Source organism: Carassius carassius, chromosome 5, assembly GCF_963082965.1.
Source record: "Carassius carassius chromosome 5, fCarCar2.1, whole genome shotgun sequence".
NCBI classification, from domain to species: domain Eukaryota; kingdom Metazoa; phylum Chordata; class Actinopteri; order Cypriniformes; family Cyprinidae; genus Carassius; species Carassius carassius.
Window position 1 is genome coordinate 36,866,310 of NC_081759.1, and position 16,677 is coordinate 36,882,986.

The 16,677-nt window shown below is 39.3% G+C and overlaps 2 protein-coding genes across 2 annotated transcripts; one reads left to right on the forward strand and one right to left on the reverse strand.

Moving 5' to 3' along the window:
• The first annotated feature begins 535 nt into the window (after positions 1 to 535).
• Positions 536 to 6,751, forward strand: LOC132141521 (MICOS complex subunit MIC27-like). Its single transcript, XM_059551096.1, has 9 exons — positions 536 to 628; positions 1,228 to 1,335; positions 1,983 to 2,102; positions 2,190 to 2,244; positions 2,320 to 2,418; positions 4,501 to 4,592; positions 4,745 to 4,843; positions 4,992 to 5,547; positions 5,876 to 6,751. The coding sequence occupies exons 1-9, from the start codon at positions 569 to 571 to the stop codon at positions 5,962 to 5,964; spliced, it is 1,278 nt and encodes a 425-aa protein (XP_059407079.1). The 5' UTR covers positions 536 to 568; the 3' UTR covers positions 5,965 to 6,751.
• Positions 6,191 to 13,280, reverse strand: radx (RPA1 related single stranded DNA binding protein). The gene is made up of 16 exons (XM_059551097.1): positions 13,159 to 13,280; positions 12,481 to 13,038; positions 11,777 to 11,919; positions 11,478 to 11,670; positions 11,237 to 11,345; positions 10,586 to 10,686; positions 10,320 to 10,439; positions 10,146 to 10,238; positions 9,887 to 10,042; positions 9,319 to 9,470; positions 9,054 to 9,214; positions 8,436 to 8,483; positions 7,897 to 8,015; positions 7,389 to 7,676; positions 7,141 to 7,305; positions 6,191 to 7,043 (listed from the first exon to the last, which is right to left on the reverse strand). Coding segments are annotated over exons 1-16 (2,556 nt in total). The 5' UTR covers positions 13,160 to 13,280; the 3' UTR covers positions 6,191 to 6,894.
• Positions 13,281 to 16,677: the final 3,397 nt, after the last annotated feature.

The window sequence follows — 16,677 nt, forward strand, 5'->3', positions numbered from 1 at the left end:
TTTTAACAGTAGGCTACTGTAGCTTTGCAGATAGGTTTCTTGAAACATCTCGGAGACTTGGAGATTTAGTCTGTTTCAGTTTGTTCTGTTTCTTCATGTCATTCCAGACAGACTGATAATGATCAGATCAGATCTCTGTGTGGAGCACTGGCTGTTGTCTGAAAAAAAAACCTCAATGGATTATTACAATTAATGGCAAAATGAATGTTTGGAAATGTAAACTAATATTTCCTACTGACACACTTCAGCAAGGATAGAAATAACTGACCATTTTTAGCTTGTAAAAATAATCGTTTTCTAATACTAGTGACCATGAGTTATGAATTCGTTCCCTCGTTATAATGAATTGTGGTTAATTTATATTAACTTAAATTAATAAAATAAAGAAATGAATATGTTATTATATTATATTGTAAATGGCCTCATATGGGGTGCAAAAATAACAAATGTGATGAAGCTAATATAATTATAACAATAATGTATCTGTCATATGGCGTAATTTGGGTATATATCATTATTATTATGAGAACCCCCATTAGGAATATTCTCTCGCGTTCTGAGGGCTTTCATGACTCCTCTTGCTTTCCGTAGTTATACCGAAGGGGGCGGGACCGGCATGGCGGCCAAGGTGAGTTACACTTCCAGCTGAGTTAGTTCAAATTATAGTGTGTACTATTTAATAATATGGGCATTCTGCAGAATAGTATCACACATCTTGACAAGCATAATTTTTTAAAGATCTGTATGACGCAGCTGTTAATCAGAACCTAAGCACAGCGAAGAACATGCTGTTTTTAAACTCACACACACACTAATGATCTCTCACTGACGGTGTCTTAAAACATAATCTGCTGCCTACACATCACTCTGAGGGAGCTGGCGAGGTTTCTGTCACTCGAGCCAGTAGGATTGGGATTATTAAAGCAAAAGGAAAGCGTCTTCTCTAGCTTTAGTCCGTTAAACTGATACAGATAATGTGCTTAAGACAAGATCAAGGAGCTGAAACGGAGAAAACACTCAGCCAGACTAAAGCTGATAGTTACTACACTACACACGTTCAATGAGAATTACGCGACACATGCAGAAAACGTTTTTTTTTTTTTACATGAACCATGTTAATTCCATTTAAATACTGTGGTATATGAATTTGCAGGTATTTAATACCATGACATTATGGTAAACAATTTAATTCAGTCTGTATTATTAAATTGCTTTGTTGATCCTCAGATTCTGAAGTATGCAGCTCTTCCTGCTGCTGTTGCAGTGGGTTTCAGCTCATTCAGGATTTATTCCATAAATGAGAAAATAAACGAGGAGCTAATATCTCCAAGAGAGGTAAGAAAAAGCATATATATATATATATATATATATATATATATGACCATATTATAAGTGTGGTATGTGGTGTGCAATTTGTTAATTTCCTGTATGCATGGAATACCTGAGTGACCTATTATATTTATCAAAATGTATGAACAATGTACCATACAATTGTTTGAAATGTTAGTAGGAAGTGCAAGTTCGCACTTTAGACAAATTATGTACATTTCCATTCAAATGTGTAGGATCAGTAAGACGGTTAAGGCTTAAGTAAAAAAAAAAAAAAAAATCAAAATAAATGCTGTTCTTTTTGAATTTTTATTCATCACAGGTATCCTGAAAAAATTTATCGCCAAAAATAAAGCAGTTCAGTAGTTTTCAACTGGTAATATTATGAATTGAATTCAGCAAATTAGTGTGGTAGAATGCTTTCTGAAGGATCATGTGACACTGAAGACTGGAGGAATGATGATTACAGGAATACATTACATTTTGAAATATGTAAAAATAGAAAACACTGATTTTTTAATTCGGATTCTGTGAAAAATTATTATTTTTCACACTATTACTGTATTTTTGAAAAATCTCACCCTCCCCAAACCTTTGAATGTAAAGTAATACCCATGTTAAATACCTGTCTCTTTTTCCCTGTCTCTGTCCAGTTGTCCATCTACTCTCCAGATGGTCTTGAGGTGCGGTTTGTGGAGGAACAGCCTGGTGTAGTGCAGACGGGGCTGGGGGCCGTGAGGGTGGGCCTGCAGCCATACGTCAGAGCAGTGCAGGTGAGATCTGGCACACTTTGATAATGACTTAATCTCTCATTGTTAGTAGTGTGAGTTTATGAAAGATATCTGTTCTTGTTTTTACAGAACACCTTCACTTCAATCAAAGTAGGAGTGATATCTGTTTACCATGCAGGGCAAGGTGAGTCTGATGTTAGATAGAGGGAGGAAATGACCTTTGAACCTGCCCTTGACTCTTAACCTTCTCTGGTTTTAGACTCATATCACTTCCTTCGAGATCCACCTCCTGGCTTCCTGCCTAGAGTGGGTGTCATCGGTGTGTCTGGATTGGGTGGCCTGATACTGGCACGCAAGGGTAAGTGTTGTTTTAGTGTTTAAAAATAGAGCTGGGTATCCCGTTCTATACTTTTTATTAACTGACTGAATTGTCTCAGTGCCACTGAGTATCATAAAATGTCATGTCGTTCAATATAACAAATTTTGATACCGAAGGGTTTCATTTGGCTTTGGTGAGACATCAAGGCTATAAGTCTGCAAGCATCACAACACCCATAAATGAAAGGCTACGTTTACTCTAGAGCATTTTTGTTTTAAAATGAAAACAGTCTGTGTCCATACTGGTGTTTCAGCTGCGCTTCAGAAAAGATTTCCATCCACAATACACAACCAAAAACGCACGTATGTATTACCATGCTCCATAAGACAATTTAGAAGATTTATGCTACACTTTTACTCAAAACTCACTTTAAATCACAGAGTGTTTGAAAAAAGTTTTTTGAGGTAATGTAATATAAATGGATTTCATTTACATTTAATCATTTAGCAGACGCTTTTATCCAAAGCGACTTACAAATGAGAACAATAGAAGCAGTCAGGTCAACAAGAGAACAACAACAGTATACAAGTGCCATGACAAGTCTCAGTTAGTCTAGTATAGAACGCATAGGTAGTTTTTTTTTTTTTTTTTTTTTTTTTTTTAATTAAAAGACAAGAAAAGGAAAAGTGCTAGTGTTAGTTGGTTAAGTGCAGGCGAAAAAGATGAGTCTTTAGCTGTTTCTTGAAAATGAGTAAAGACTCAGCTGTACGAATTGAGATTGGGAGGTCATTCCACCAGCTCGGCACAGTCCAGGAAAAGGTCCTTGAGAGTGATTTTGAACTTCTTTGGGATGGTACCACAAGGCGTCGATCACTTGCAGAGCGCAAACTTCTGGAGGGCACATAAGATTTAACCAATGAGTTTAGGTAAGTTGGTGCCGTGCCAGTGGTCGTCTTGTAGGCTAGCATCAGTACCTTGAATTTGATGCGAGCAGCTACTGGTAGCCAGTGTAACCTGATGAGGAGCGGAGTAACGTGAGCTTTCTTTGGCTCATTGAAGACAACCCTCGCTGCTGCATTCTGGATCAATTGCAGAGGCTTGACAGTACATGCAGGAAGGCCCGCCAGGAGAGCATTACAATAGTCCAGTCTGGAGAGAACAAGAGCTTGGACAAGAAGTTGGGTTGCTTGCTCTGACAGGAAGGGTCTAATCTTCCTAATGTTGTATAAGGCAAACCTGCAGGACCGGGTAGTTGTAGCAATGTGGTCTGTGAAGCTTAACTGATGATCCATCACAACTCCTAGGTTTCTAGCTGTCCTCGAAGGAGTAATGGTTGATGAGCCCAGCTGTATAGAGAAGTTGTGATGAAGCAATGGGTTAGCTGGAATCACCAGGAGTTCTGTCTTCGTAAGGTTAAGCTGAAGGTGATGGTCATTCATCCAGCTAGAGATGTCACTCAGACAGGCTGAAATGCGAGCAGCTACCGTCGGGTCATCTGGTTGGAATGAGAGGTAGAGTTGGGTGTCATCAGCGTAGCAGTGATAAGAAAAGCCATGCTTCTGAATGACAGATCCTAATGATGTCATGTAGATTGAGAAGAGAAGTGGTCCAAGTACTGAGCCTTGAGGAACCCCAGTAGCAAGGTGGTGTGACTTTGAAACATCACCCCTCCAAGACACACTGAAGGATCTGTCACAGAGGTAGGACTTAACCCACAGGAGTGCTGTTCCAGAGATGCCCATCTTTCTGAGGGTGGACAGGAGAATCTGGTGATTAACAGTGTCAAAAGCAGCAGAAAGGTCCAGTAAGATGAGTACCGAGGATTTTGAAGCTGCTCTTGCTAGTCGCAGGGCTTCAGTAACCGAGAGCAGAGCAGTCTCAGTTGAGTGGCCACTTTTGAAGCCAGATTGGTTGCTGTCCAGGAGGTTGTTCTGTACAAGGAATATAGAAAACTGGTTGAACACAGCTCGCTCAAGTGTCTTTGCAATGAATGGAAGAAGGGATACCATTTCATAAAATTGGTATCAAAAAAGTATTGTTCCGAAACTGGTATTGAAGATTTTTGAACAATACCCAGCTCTATAGTAAGCAGCATCTGTGTAAATGTGTGCTTTTGCGCAGGCTCTCGTTTAAAGAAGATATTCGTTCCTCTTGGTCTGGCTACCGCTGGTGCTGCAGTCTGTTACCCCACACAGACCGTCGGAGTCCTGAAGGTACATTCTCTCTCTCTCGCACTCAAAAAAAAAAGAATTAAAAAAAAAATCCCTACATACTTGATTTTAATTTTTCACCCAAACCTAGAAAATCATTGCTTATATACTTTCAAATATATACATTTCCCCTATTTTTTGCTCTTCTTTCATAGATTACTGGTAAAAAGGTGTATACTGTCAGTTCATCTGTTGCTTCAATGTTTAAATCCAAACCAATGGAAGATGTCACCATGCCTGTTGTTAGTGTGGAGGTAATCTACAAAGTTGGATATTAAAACCATGTTGGTTTTTAAGTGTCTGCTAAATGAATCAATGTAAATGCAAATGTAATTTTCACTTGCAGAATTATTTTGATGTATTTCAATGCAATTTAGATTTTTATGTTTAATATATTTATAGTCTGCTGCCGCTGTAACAAGCTCAGATACAGAAGCACTTTCGTCCGAGTCTGAGCCGGCCTCTGCTGTTCCACATCAGGATGTCACACCAGTAACACAAGTTGTCCCCTCAGTGGATTTAGCCCCAGTAACAGATTTGTTAGAAGATTCTGTAGAACCTCCTTCTGTTGTTGATGTAGTGTCTGGAAACGCTGCCCCACTCTCTGAATCTCCTCCTGCTCCTGCTGTAGAAACTGCCCCTGAGCCTGTCCTAGATGCACAATCCATCCCTGTTCCCAAGCCAGCACCTTCTGCTGAAATGGAAATTACTCCTGTTGTGGAGTCTGATCCTGAAATTGTCCTGGAAGCTGCACCTACTGCTTCAGAACTTGATGCCCCTGCACCTGCAGTTGTTATAGAAGAGGCCACACCCTCATCTACACCTACTGTAGAGCAAACCACACCCCCTGAAGCTGCCAACTTAACCCCAGCAGACGAGGAAGCAGCTTCTGTTGCCCCACCCCCAGCTGAGGAAGCCCCGCCTTCATCTGAACCTTCTGTAGATGAGCCAGCCACAGGTGAGTAAACGTATTTAGTTATGAAGCAAGCCTGGTTCGGATTTAGCATTTCCCCCTTCCAACTAGTCTAATGCAGCTATCCTAGATACGGTTATTCCTGTGGAACTTTTTTTTATACTACCTTAACTTTATAAATGTCTTTACTGATTTTCTACTTCACCTTTGATCAATTTAATGCGTCCCTGCTAAATAAAAGTATTAATTAAAAAAAAAAATTCCTGTGCATCATGTTTATGTTGCTAAAACAAGAATTCTCAGGTGACTTGACAGCAGAAACACTTCACTTCTCCACATACTAAAATCCACCCTCTGTCTCTTTCCATTCTAGTGAAGTCAGGTTTTGTTCCTGACCCTTCTCTGCTTGACCACGGCCAGTCTAATCCAGAGGACGCAGACATGTACAGCACACGGAGCTGAACGAGTGACAGAGAAACTGCACAGAGAGAGAAAGATGGAGCACATGATGAGATGTTTTAATGTGCCAGGATTCCAGCAGTGTTTGATCACTTTGTGATTAGGATATTTAGGTTTTACCAGTGATGTGGAGGAAGGTCATTCCACGGTTCTTTCTTTCTGTGCTGCCTCACACTTGTGAGAATTTTCTTACCTCAGCAGGGATATCAAATACACACACAAATCCACATTCTGTGTTCACACATTATCTATATTTTGTTGACACTATGTAGGAAAATCCAGGGCAACAGTATTTTAATAAAAAGCCTGTGGTCCTTTAGATTAATCTCCAGATTTATTTCTGACCTCAATTCCTGTAGCAACATGAATTCTGTGCTCATTTTATACTGTGACAAAATAACATCTAAAACTGGACCACACACACAAACCTTTTTATATGATCAAAAACATTTGATGTATACATTTTACATGGGTTAGGAGTAAATATAACAAGTCTGATCTTATCTATGAAATTGGAAATCTGTCTGAATTTCTGTTAACAGCTGTTAAATCTTGACCCATTTGAAAATATTAGTTAACGGCACGCTGTGTCTTTAGTTTCAAAACATTTCAAACACGACTCTGGGAACTGCTTTTCAATTGTGGGATTGTCCAGCACCATTTTGTACAGTATTTCTTAAAGGGCACTAACATGTTTTTGTTAAAAGATTTAATTTATGCTTTCTTTACATAAATCTTTAATGCTTGTGCAACGGAAAAGCATAAGAAAAAAATAAAGGTATTTAAAAATGTTTTTGGGTTTGAGTTTATTTTTCTAAAATGTTTTCCAAAATTACAAACAAGCATATATTATTAATACAAAAACCAATCACCTTTCCACCCCATTTACTGACTTTTTTCCTTGCATGATTATTTTCATGACGTGTGGGCGTCTCACGGAGTGCCATCAGGCTGGCAGATGTCTGCCGTCCTGTAGAGTTTGGAGCAGATCGTTTCTACCCTGCGTTCTCCGAGCAGACAGAGATCAACAATACACAACACGCGCTCCGACTCCAGCTGAGGGGCAGAACACATCAATGACTCTGCAGAAAAACACACACACTTTAGTGCTACAATATGTCACAGTGACTCACAGGTTATTCAGAAGAGATGGAGACTGAACCGAACACACACACACACCTGGTGCGGGGCAGCTACCATCTGGCTGCACACACAGTTGTCCTGTTGATATGCAGGACAGCAGGGAGTTGTCATGCTGTGTGTGTGGCACTCCAGCAGCTCTGGGGTCATCAGGGGAGATGACAGGCACAAACTGAACATCAACTGCGGCTCTTTGATTCAGCCCTGAGAGAAGAAGAGAAGTCCAGTTATCACCTGAAGCTATAGCTCCAGTCCACAACATGGTGAGCTGCAGGTGCTGCTCTTACCCAGAATCGTGAGCGTGAAGTAGCCGGTGCAGGCCACAGGTGTGTGCGTGTGTGTCTGTGAGGTGAGATCAGGTGTCCATCTGGCTGGGCTCAGGTTCAGGTGATGCAGTAGAACTTCTCTGTCGTCAAAGTGGAATTTTTCAGGAATGCTTTCCTGATCGAGTCTACCACAGCAAAAGTGATCGGTCACTTGCTGTTTCACTAAAGGCCAGACTCTGCTCTCCCATAATGCAGTGGGGTGGCTGGCAGCTTGCTGTACGTCTGGGACTCGTGATGTGTGGACAATCTCTTTTGAAAAAATAGATGACAATACAAAGGTTTGAGATAAATACAATTTGTACATTTTTAAAGTCTCTTAAGCTCACCAAGATTGCTGTTATTTGATCAAAATATAGTAATATTACAATTTTAAAGAACTCTCTTTTGTTTAATTTGTTTTAAAATATAATTTATTATGTTTTTACATATTTTATATATTTGTGTCAGGGATGTTAAGAGGGTACAACACCTTTTCCCACAGCTGGCTGTCTAACTGATGCATCTTCAACCTCAGATTCCTCTGATTCCAACTCCCCTTCATCCTGCCGCTCTTCTTCCTCCTCTTCATGAGAGGAAACGGCCACCTGCCTGAGGGACCAATCAGAAGGGAGATCTAACGAAATCTTCTACCCAGCAGTCCATTATTGCAGGAAATACATTTTGACTTCACAGTAAAAAAAAAAAAAAAAAACAGGCAAATGTAAAATTGACATGCATTTACGATGGAAATCTATAGGGCAAGACACAGCAATGCACATTATTACGGAAATTTAAATAAATCCATTTTAAATGTACAATTTTCAAGTTTGAATATCCATCAAATGAAATTTCAGTCAGTCTGACCTATTTTAATCTCAGCTGGGTAGAACCTCAAAACACACAGGCAGGGTTTCAGTTTAAAATACACAATATTTCAAAGGAAAAGAAATACAGGTGTCCTGTTATTACTAGTGTGCTGAATTACACAAAACTATCTGAATATGCTGAAGTGAGACATGCTTAGATTACCTGTTGGACTGCATTTTGGATCTGGTGAGATACTGCCGATGCACTCCTCTGAATAAAGAGGGGAACAAATTTGTGGCACACTAATGAAATAAAAAAAATCTTTATAAAATTATTTACATAAATTAAGCAATATTCATTCAACCTTGTTTCCAAATGCCATATCTGTCAGTTTTATTTGACACATACATTTTTTGTGACTTTTTGACAATGTAATTATTTGGCCTCAGAATTTTCTTTAAATATTTAAGCTACTGTTTAATAGTTTGAGGTCATTAATAATCAAAAGATTCCACTTTTTATTTTTTTTACCTTTCTATTAAACAAAGAATTCTGAAAAAAATGTATCATGGTTGCATCAACAAACTTTTCTGCAAGTGCTGCTCTTACCCAGAATCGTCAGTGTGATGTAGCTTGTGCAGGCCACAGGATAAACTATCATAACTATCATAAACTATCAATTCACGATAAGAAAAAAAAAGTTGTTTTCTTTAGGACCAAATTTGCATATAACACAAATTTCTGAAGGATCATGATGTGACACTGAAGACTAAAGTAATGAACAAAATCGCTTAATATCAATGAACAATACACTATGGCTGCTGGTGAAGAGTGCCTTACTTTGAGCCTGTCTGCACTCTCCTGCGTTTGGGTGAGACTGTAATATCAGAATCAGGTGAGGTTGAATCCATTTCTCTCTGTGTCAGAGTCATCTCATCCACTGTGGAAGGCGAAGCGGCACCTCCAGTGTCACTGACTCCTCGTACAGAGACACCCTCCTGCTGTAATGACATGTCATTATTTTTGTCAGCACATTTTTCTAAAAACGCAAACGGAAATGACAGTGCTAATGGTGCTTGTTTCAGTTTGATTGAGCTGTACAGACCTGTTGTTCACTGTGGGGTGTTTCAGGTTGTGGTGGCCATGCGTGGTACTGCACAGCAGCCACATAACCCTGTACAGCCACTCTCCTGTGCTCTCTGTACTGCAGACTCTGCAGCTCTCCCTTCAGATCAGCCACTGCTGTAATCAGCTCATCTGCAACACACAGGAATTCATGTGCGTCTAATTAAATCAGATTTCAACATGAAATTAAAATTCTGTCATCATTTACTCACCCCCATGTTGTCCAAACATGTATTAATTTTTGTCTTCATAAAAAAGAAAATATTTTGAAAAATGCTTGGTTGCTGCTAGCGGTTGACTCCCTAAGTATTTTTTGTCATACTATGGAAGTCGGTGGTTATCAACACTCTTCAAATGATCTTTTATGTTCCACTGAATAAAGAAATTCAGAGGATGAGCAAACAATGACAGAATTTAAATTTAATATCCCTTTAACAATTAACACTTCTGTAGTCTTTTGAACACTGAAAATCAAAACGGAAAAAACGCACCACAGTGTGATTTTCTCAGTTGCAATACTGTTTAAATATAAGAAGGCTAAATCTCACTGGTCATGTTGCTGTTGGTGGGTGGTGCAGGAGGGTAGCAGTAATGTCCTCCAACCGAAGTCCTCCGCAGCATGACACTGTCTTTCAGTGTCTTAGTCCACTGAATGAATGCTTTAACTTTTGGCTCATTGACATAGGGCTGCTTTTTATGACAGCCTGTTAAAGCACACACACAGACAAAAAAAAATAAAGCTGAGCTGAGCTGATAGTGATTATCTGTGACCTCGTTGGCTGATTGAATGCTCTGGCTGAAATCTACCTGTGATGAAGAGCTGTGTTTCTGTACTACTGGTCAGATACACAGAACATCCCGTCTTACACACTCTCATCTGGGTGCACACCAGATACGTCACTGCACAGTAAGAGAGATCATCAATAAGGTCATTTAGCATAAGAGAAATGCAATGAATGTGTACATGGACTGCTGTTTTACTTGGGCAGATGTTGTTGAAGATCTCTGGCTGGGATGAGGAGAAGATCTCCAGAATAAATGGTGAGTCAGTTGTCCCATCCACTGCATGTACCCAACGATATGCCCAGAACTTTTCAGGTCCTGACACACACACACACACACACACACACACACACAAGAAGATGTAAGGGTGGTTTGACCAATTCCCAACCCTAAGTATGAATAGTAATAATGTATCTTGTATTATCAAGCTCTAATACTGACAACCAGCTTTAATAAGACTATACCTGTCTTCTCCTTGCTCCTAATTCGCTCAACCCGGCCCACATATGTCACTAGACCAATGATGTCACAGGCTTGGTTATTATTCATTGAGTCCACCTCTGACCTGATCACAGGGAGCAGTTTAGAAAATTGTTGATTGGCTTCATGATAAATTTACATGTGTTGTAAATTGGACTAATCAATAACATAAAGGTATTAAAACATGCAAATTAAAATCCAATATAATAACACATTCGTTTTTAGCTATGCTTTGTTTGCATATTTGCATTTGACACACTGATTTATGTTACCATTCAAACGGTTGGTATCAGTAAGAAGTTTCATTTTCCAGCATTTTTCAGTGTCACGTGTTCTTTCAGAAATCATTCTAATATGCTGATTTGTTCTGTTTAATGATTTAGTGTAAACTGTAATCATTTCTTTGATGAATAGAAAGTACAAAAGAACAGCATTTATTTGAAAGAAATATTTTGTGATATTATCCAGTCTTTACAAGCATTTTTTGTACAATTTAATGTATACTTGTTAAAAAAAGTTGATTTTTGAGACTGACCCCATACTTTTGAACAGTAGTGTACATGCTTGCAGGACGTCCTGTATTTGGACATAACTGAAACTGAGGGTGCACTGACATTTTAAATAAATCTGTGTACCTTGTGGCAAAGTTGTATGGGACATCAGGCAGATACCACTGAGGCTGGACACTTTTTGGAGGAATCACTGTCACTACAGAGGCAGGACTTCGAGGATTCAGGCTAATCTCTACAAACCCAAGGCAAGGCAGCTGAAATAAAACTTTTTCAAGAAATGGTCCAAAACTGAACCTGTACAAAACAAACTTATGTGAAAATGCAGCATAAGAAAGCTAGCAACTAAAAAGCTCTGGAGTCATACCAATGGAGTGGAAAGTCATAAGAGAGAGTGTGCGGATTTGAGGTCTAGACCGGTTTTGATAACTGTGTTTCAATGAGTACTGTTGCAAATATAGAACTGAGCCAACTGTCAGTCTGTTGAACCATTCAGGACAAAGATCATTCCATACAACCATAGACATGACGCCACTCTGATCAGCCACCTCACAGTACACCTGAAAGAGAGCAAGAGGGAGGATGTGAAAGAAAGAGATCACAGCCCCAAAATGTTTGTTGTGCAGAAGAACCTGCAGACAAAAAGAACCTTTGATGTTGATTCACCTGAAACGGGAAGTCAATGTTTTGTCCTGGTTTGCCATAGTACCGTATCCTGGACCTGTGCAGAATTCGGACCAGCAGTGGGAGAGGTCGTCTGGAGCTGTGAAAGAACGCTTCCAGATCGGCCAGAAGTGTGATTCTAGACACTGACACAGAAATATAACATATAATAAAAGATCACACTCCTATTACACAACAAAGTATCCGCAGCTGCGTTAAAATGATACTTAATGTAAACGGTCTTATTCCACATTCTCATTTCAAATTATTTGTGCTTCAAATACAAGTATTTAATTTTATAATAAATAAATAAATATAAGTTTATTAATAATAACCACAAGCCAACATTTTGGTGCTAAATTAACTGGCTTCAGAAAACATTACATATAAGTGAAGTGTCTACTACATTAATGTTTCAAATAACTTTTGTCAAAATAAAATGACAAAATATGGGCGAAATGTTTCATCATCATTCAGTGTAACAGATATATTCAAGTAAAAAATTTAACAATATACTTATTCAGACCTGCACAAATTAAACTGTGAACTACATAACAAATAAAAAAACTTTGGCTGACAAATGGGCAAAACATAGTGGTTTTAAGGATAGTGGGAAAGATGGGTAAATAATTTAAATAACTTTTTGGGGGCTGCACTGTTAACCTTAAAGTCTTGAAAGAAGTTTTGAAAAGAACATGATCTCATACCATCAATGACCACGTCTGGCGGTGGGCTATAAGGAACCCAAACGCTTCCATAAGGATCATCGTTTATCCACAGTGGTAAATAATATTTTCTGCTCAGCTGCAGGGGTCCATCGGACTGGGTTACATGGTCCTGATACCACTCAGGGATACTCCCCACGTCCTGAATGGACAGAAACCTCTCCGGGAGCTCCACGACGCTGTGGATGCTGTCTATTCTGATGTAACTGTGACTCAGCCTCGTCTCGTCGTGGACCATCGACAGCTGGGACACCAGGACCCCGGCACCGCAGCGCAGCGAGCCCGTCTTCAGCCACCGGCTCAGACTGTCCGCCAGCTGACACTTTATCCGCCACCGGCCGTCCGTTACCGTCAGGTCGTAGCTGTAGCTCTCAGCGGCGGGATGCTGTGCGCTCAGGTAGCGGTCCAGAGCGATGACAGCCAAAGACAGCGGCTCGGTGAGGGTCAGAGAGAGAGTGTGCGTGGACCGCAGCTGCTCAACCACCGCCTGGAGAGCAGAACCGGAGCCGCTGTCACTGCGATCCGACGGGCCTTCCATCACTGAAACCACAAACGGTTAGAGCGTCCAGATCCAGACTCAAACCCGTTAACTCTAACGTTACATTTAACGACGTTGAATAAGTATATAAAAGCGAATGTTTACAGGAGACAGATACTCACTAAGTTTACTTATATTAAATTAAAAGGGTTTTATTTGAAATAATGTACGTGTATGCGATTTTATTGCTCATGAAGTCAGCTCAAACCTCACGGGATGTAAACAAACTCCAAGCGCGCGATGAGTTCGTGTTTCTTCTTCCCGACCCGAGTAACTGAACGCTAAACCACAGCGCCACCTACAGGCGCGGAGGACACATCAGCGACACCTAAGTTCACTGCTTTACAAGTCAAGTCGTCACCTTTATTTATATAGCGCTTTAAACAAAATACATTTTGTCAAAGCAACTGAACAACATTCATTAGGAAAACAGTGTGTCAATAACGCAAAATGATAGTTAAAGGCAGTTCATTATTGAATTCAGTGATGTCATCTCTGTTCAGTTAAATAGTGTCTGTGCATTTATTTGCAATCAAGTCAACGATATCGCTGTAGATGAAGTGACCCCAACTGAGCAAGCCAGAGGCGACAGCGGCAAGGAACCGAAACTCCATCGGTGACAGAATGGAGAAAAAAACCTTGGGAGAAACCAGGCTCAGTTGGGGGGCCAGTTCTCCTCTGACCAGACGAAACCAGTAGTTCAATTCCAGGCTGCAGCAAAGTCAGATTGTGCAGAAGAATCATCTGTTTCCTGTGGTCTTGTCCTGGTGCTCCTCTGAGACAAGGTCTTTACAGGGGATCTGTATCTGGGGCTCTAGTTTTCCTGGTCTCGGCTGTCTTTCAGGGCTGTAGAGGTCCTTTCTAGGTGCTTATCCACCATCTGGTCTGAATACGTACTGGATCCGGATGACTGCAATGACCATCTGATCTGGATACAGACTGGATCTGGTGGCTACGGTGACCTCGGAATAAGAGAGAAACAGACAAATATTAGCATAGATGCCATTCTTCTAATGATGTAGCAAGTACATAGGGTGTTATGTGAAGTGTTCCCGGTTCCGGTTTACCTAATTAATGCAGCCTAAAAATCATTTAACGGATTTGGATATTAAAAGCATATTAGTATGTTATGTGTAAGCCAGGTTAAAGAGATGGGTCTATCATTCAAATACTGAGGTGCTAAACCATTCAGGGCTTTATAAGTAATAAGCAATATTTTAAAATCTATACGATGTTTGATAGGGAGCCAGTGCAGTGTTGACAGGACCGGGCTAACATGGTCATACTTCCTGGTTCTAGTAAGAACTCTTGCTGCTGCATTTTGGACTAGCTGTAGTTTGTTTACTAGCGTGCAGAACAACCACCCAATAAAGCATTACAATAATCTAACCTTGAGGTCATAAATGCATGGATTAACATTTCTGCATTTGACATTGAGAGCATAAGCCGTAATTTAGATATATTTTTGAGATGGAAAAATGCAGTTTTACAAATGCTAGAAACGTGGCTTTCTAAGGAAAGATTGCGATTCAAATAGCACACCTAGGTTCCTAACTGATGACGAAGAATTGACAGAGCAACCATCAAGTCTAAGACAGTGTTCTAGGTTATTGCAAGCAGAGTTTTTAGGTCCTATAATTAACACCTCTGTTTTTTCAGAATTTAGCAGTAGGAAAATAATTGTCATCCAGTTTTTTATATCGATTATGCATTCCATTAGTTTTTCAAATTGGTGTGTTTCACCGGGCCGTGAAGAAATATAGAGCTGAGTATCATCAGCATAACAGTGAAAGCTAACACCATGTTTCCTGATGATATCTCCCAAGGGTAACATATAAAGCGTGAAGAGTAGCGGCCCTAGTACTGAGCCTTGAGGTACTCCATACTGCATGTGATCGATATGATACATCTTCATTCACTGCTATGAACTGATGGCGGTCATATAAGTACGATTTAAACCATGCTAATGCACTTCCATTAATGCCAACAAAGTGTTCAAGTCTATGCAAAAGAATGTTGTGGTCAATTGTGTCAAACGCAGCACTAAGATCCAATAAAACTAATAGAGAAATACACCCACGATCAGATGATAAGAGTAGATCATTTGTAACTCTAAGGAGAGCAGTCTCAGTACTATGATACGGTCTAAATCCTGACTGGAAATCCTCACATATACCATTTTTCTCTAAGAAGGAATATAATTGTGAGGATACCACCTTTTCTAGTATCTTGGACAGAAAAGGGAGATTCGAGATTGGTCTATAATTAACTAGTTCTTTGGGGTCAAGTCGTGGTTTTTTGATGAGAGGCTTAATAACAGCCAGTTTGAAGGTTTTGGGGACATATCCTAATGACAATGAGGAATTAATAATAGTCAGAAGAGGATCTATGACTTCAGGGAGCACGTCTTTTAGGAGCTTAGATGGTATAGGGTCTAACATACATGTTGTTGGTTTAGATGATTTAACAAGTTTATACAATTCTTCCTCTCCTATAGTAGAGAATGAGTGGGTCTGCCTTTGATCCCGTGTCATATTTGATCCACATTAAAACAGCAGTCCGCTTTTTTATGTTCATAAAATGCATTACGATAGAAACATAACTTTAAATCTTTATTTTTGGAGTAAAACAATTTCAGAAGAAACAAAACCTGGAATATAATTTGAAGCTAAAGGTGGCTTTTCCTCCTCTGATCAAGTCAAGTCTGCTTTATTGTCAATTCTTCTACATGTACAGCACATGCATACAGAGAATTGAAATTGTGTTACTCTTAGACTCTTGGTGCATACAGATAACACTAACAGTAGAACATAAAATACAGATATCTCGTCATAACTAGAGTTGTTTTGTCGTTATAACAACCTAATTTTATCGTGATCTAAACAATGTAATATATATATATAAACTGAAATAACTAATGTTTACATAAAATATAACAAATGTTTATATAGAAGTAATAAGTAATACATAATTTTAAATGTGTATTATATAAACGGTTATATTTTATGTAAAATACTATGTATGGAAAAGTAAATAAGAGTCGGTATAACATCCAAACGGTTTCAGAATGTAAACTTTTTTTTTATTAATTTCTTTTAAAACAATATTAACAATATGTTAAAGCTTGTCGTGATGGTATATGTACACAGAAGATTAAAAGGGGGGAAAAACAAGCCATACATTGACTGTGCAACATCAACTCGCTGAACTGACAAACAGAAAGCTTTACGTCCCCCCAAAAGTAAGACACTTCAATAATCTGTTACAAAATAACTCTGTTTTTACTTTCAAATCATACACTGCATATAAATTTAGTTCAATCTATTTGACATCTTATAAAATAAACAACTATATTTTTCTAGACATTTTTTGTATATCTTATATTACAATATCATAAATGTATTTTCTGCAGAGTATCAGCAGAGATGGCTGTTTATGCCTGGGGTCATTTTCTGTCTCTTCCCCTCACCTGGGAGAATATAAATGCATTGACAATGTCACCTGATCAGGTAACACATAACACACACACACTCACCAATCCATGAGGCCAAACACCTCATCAGAACAGACACTTTTGGGGAGAAAATCAGGCCAGAGAGAGAGAGAGAGAGAAGAGAGCACAAAGCTAAAGACATAAAGAA

What these genes read in the sequence shown, in the direction of transcription:
- LOC132141521 (XM_059551096.1), top strand. Translation starts at nt 569, where the DNA reads ATGACTCCTCTTGCTTTCCGTAGTTATACCGAAGGGGGCGGGACCGGC. An exon ending in AGCTAATATCTCCAAGAGAG is followed by an intron (nt 1,336 to 1,982) that starts GTAAGAAAAAGC and finishes GTCTCTGTCCAG; the next exon opens with TTGTCCATCTACTCTCCAGA. An exon ending in AGACCGTCGGAGTCCTGAAG is followed by an intron (nt 4,593 to 4,744) that starts GTACATTCTCTC and finishes CTTCTTTCATAG; the next exon opens with ATTACTGGTAAAAAGGTGTA.
- radx (XM_059551097.1), bottom strand. An exon ending in ACATTGACTTCCCGTTTCAG is followed by an intron (nt 11,671 to 11,776) that starts GTGAATCAACAT and finishes GCTCTCTTTCAG; the next exon opens with GTGTACTGTGAGGTGGCTGA. An exon ending in ACAGCCAGCTGTGGGAAAAG is followed by an intron (nt 7,677 to 7,896) that starts GTGTTGTACCCT and finishes TTTTTTCAAAAG; the next exon opens with AGATTGTCCACACATCACGA.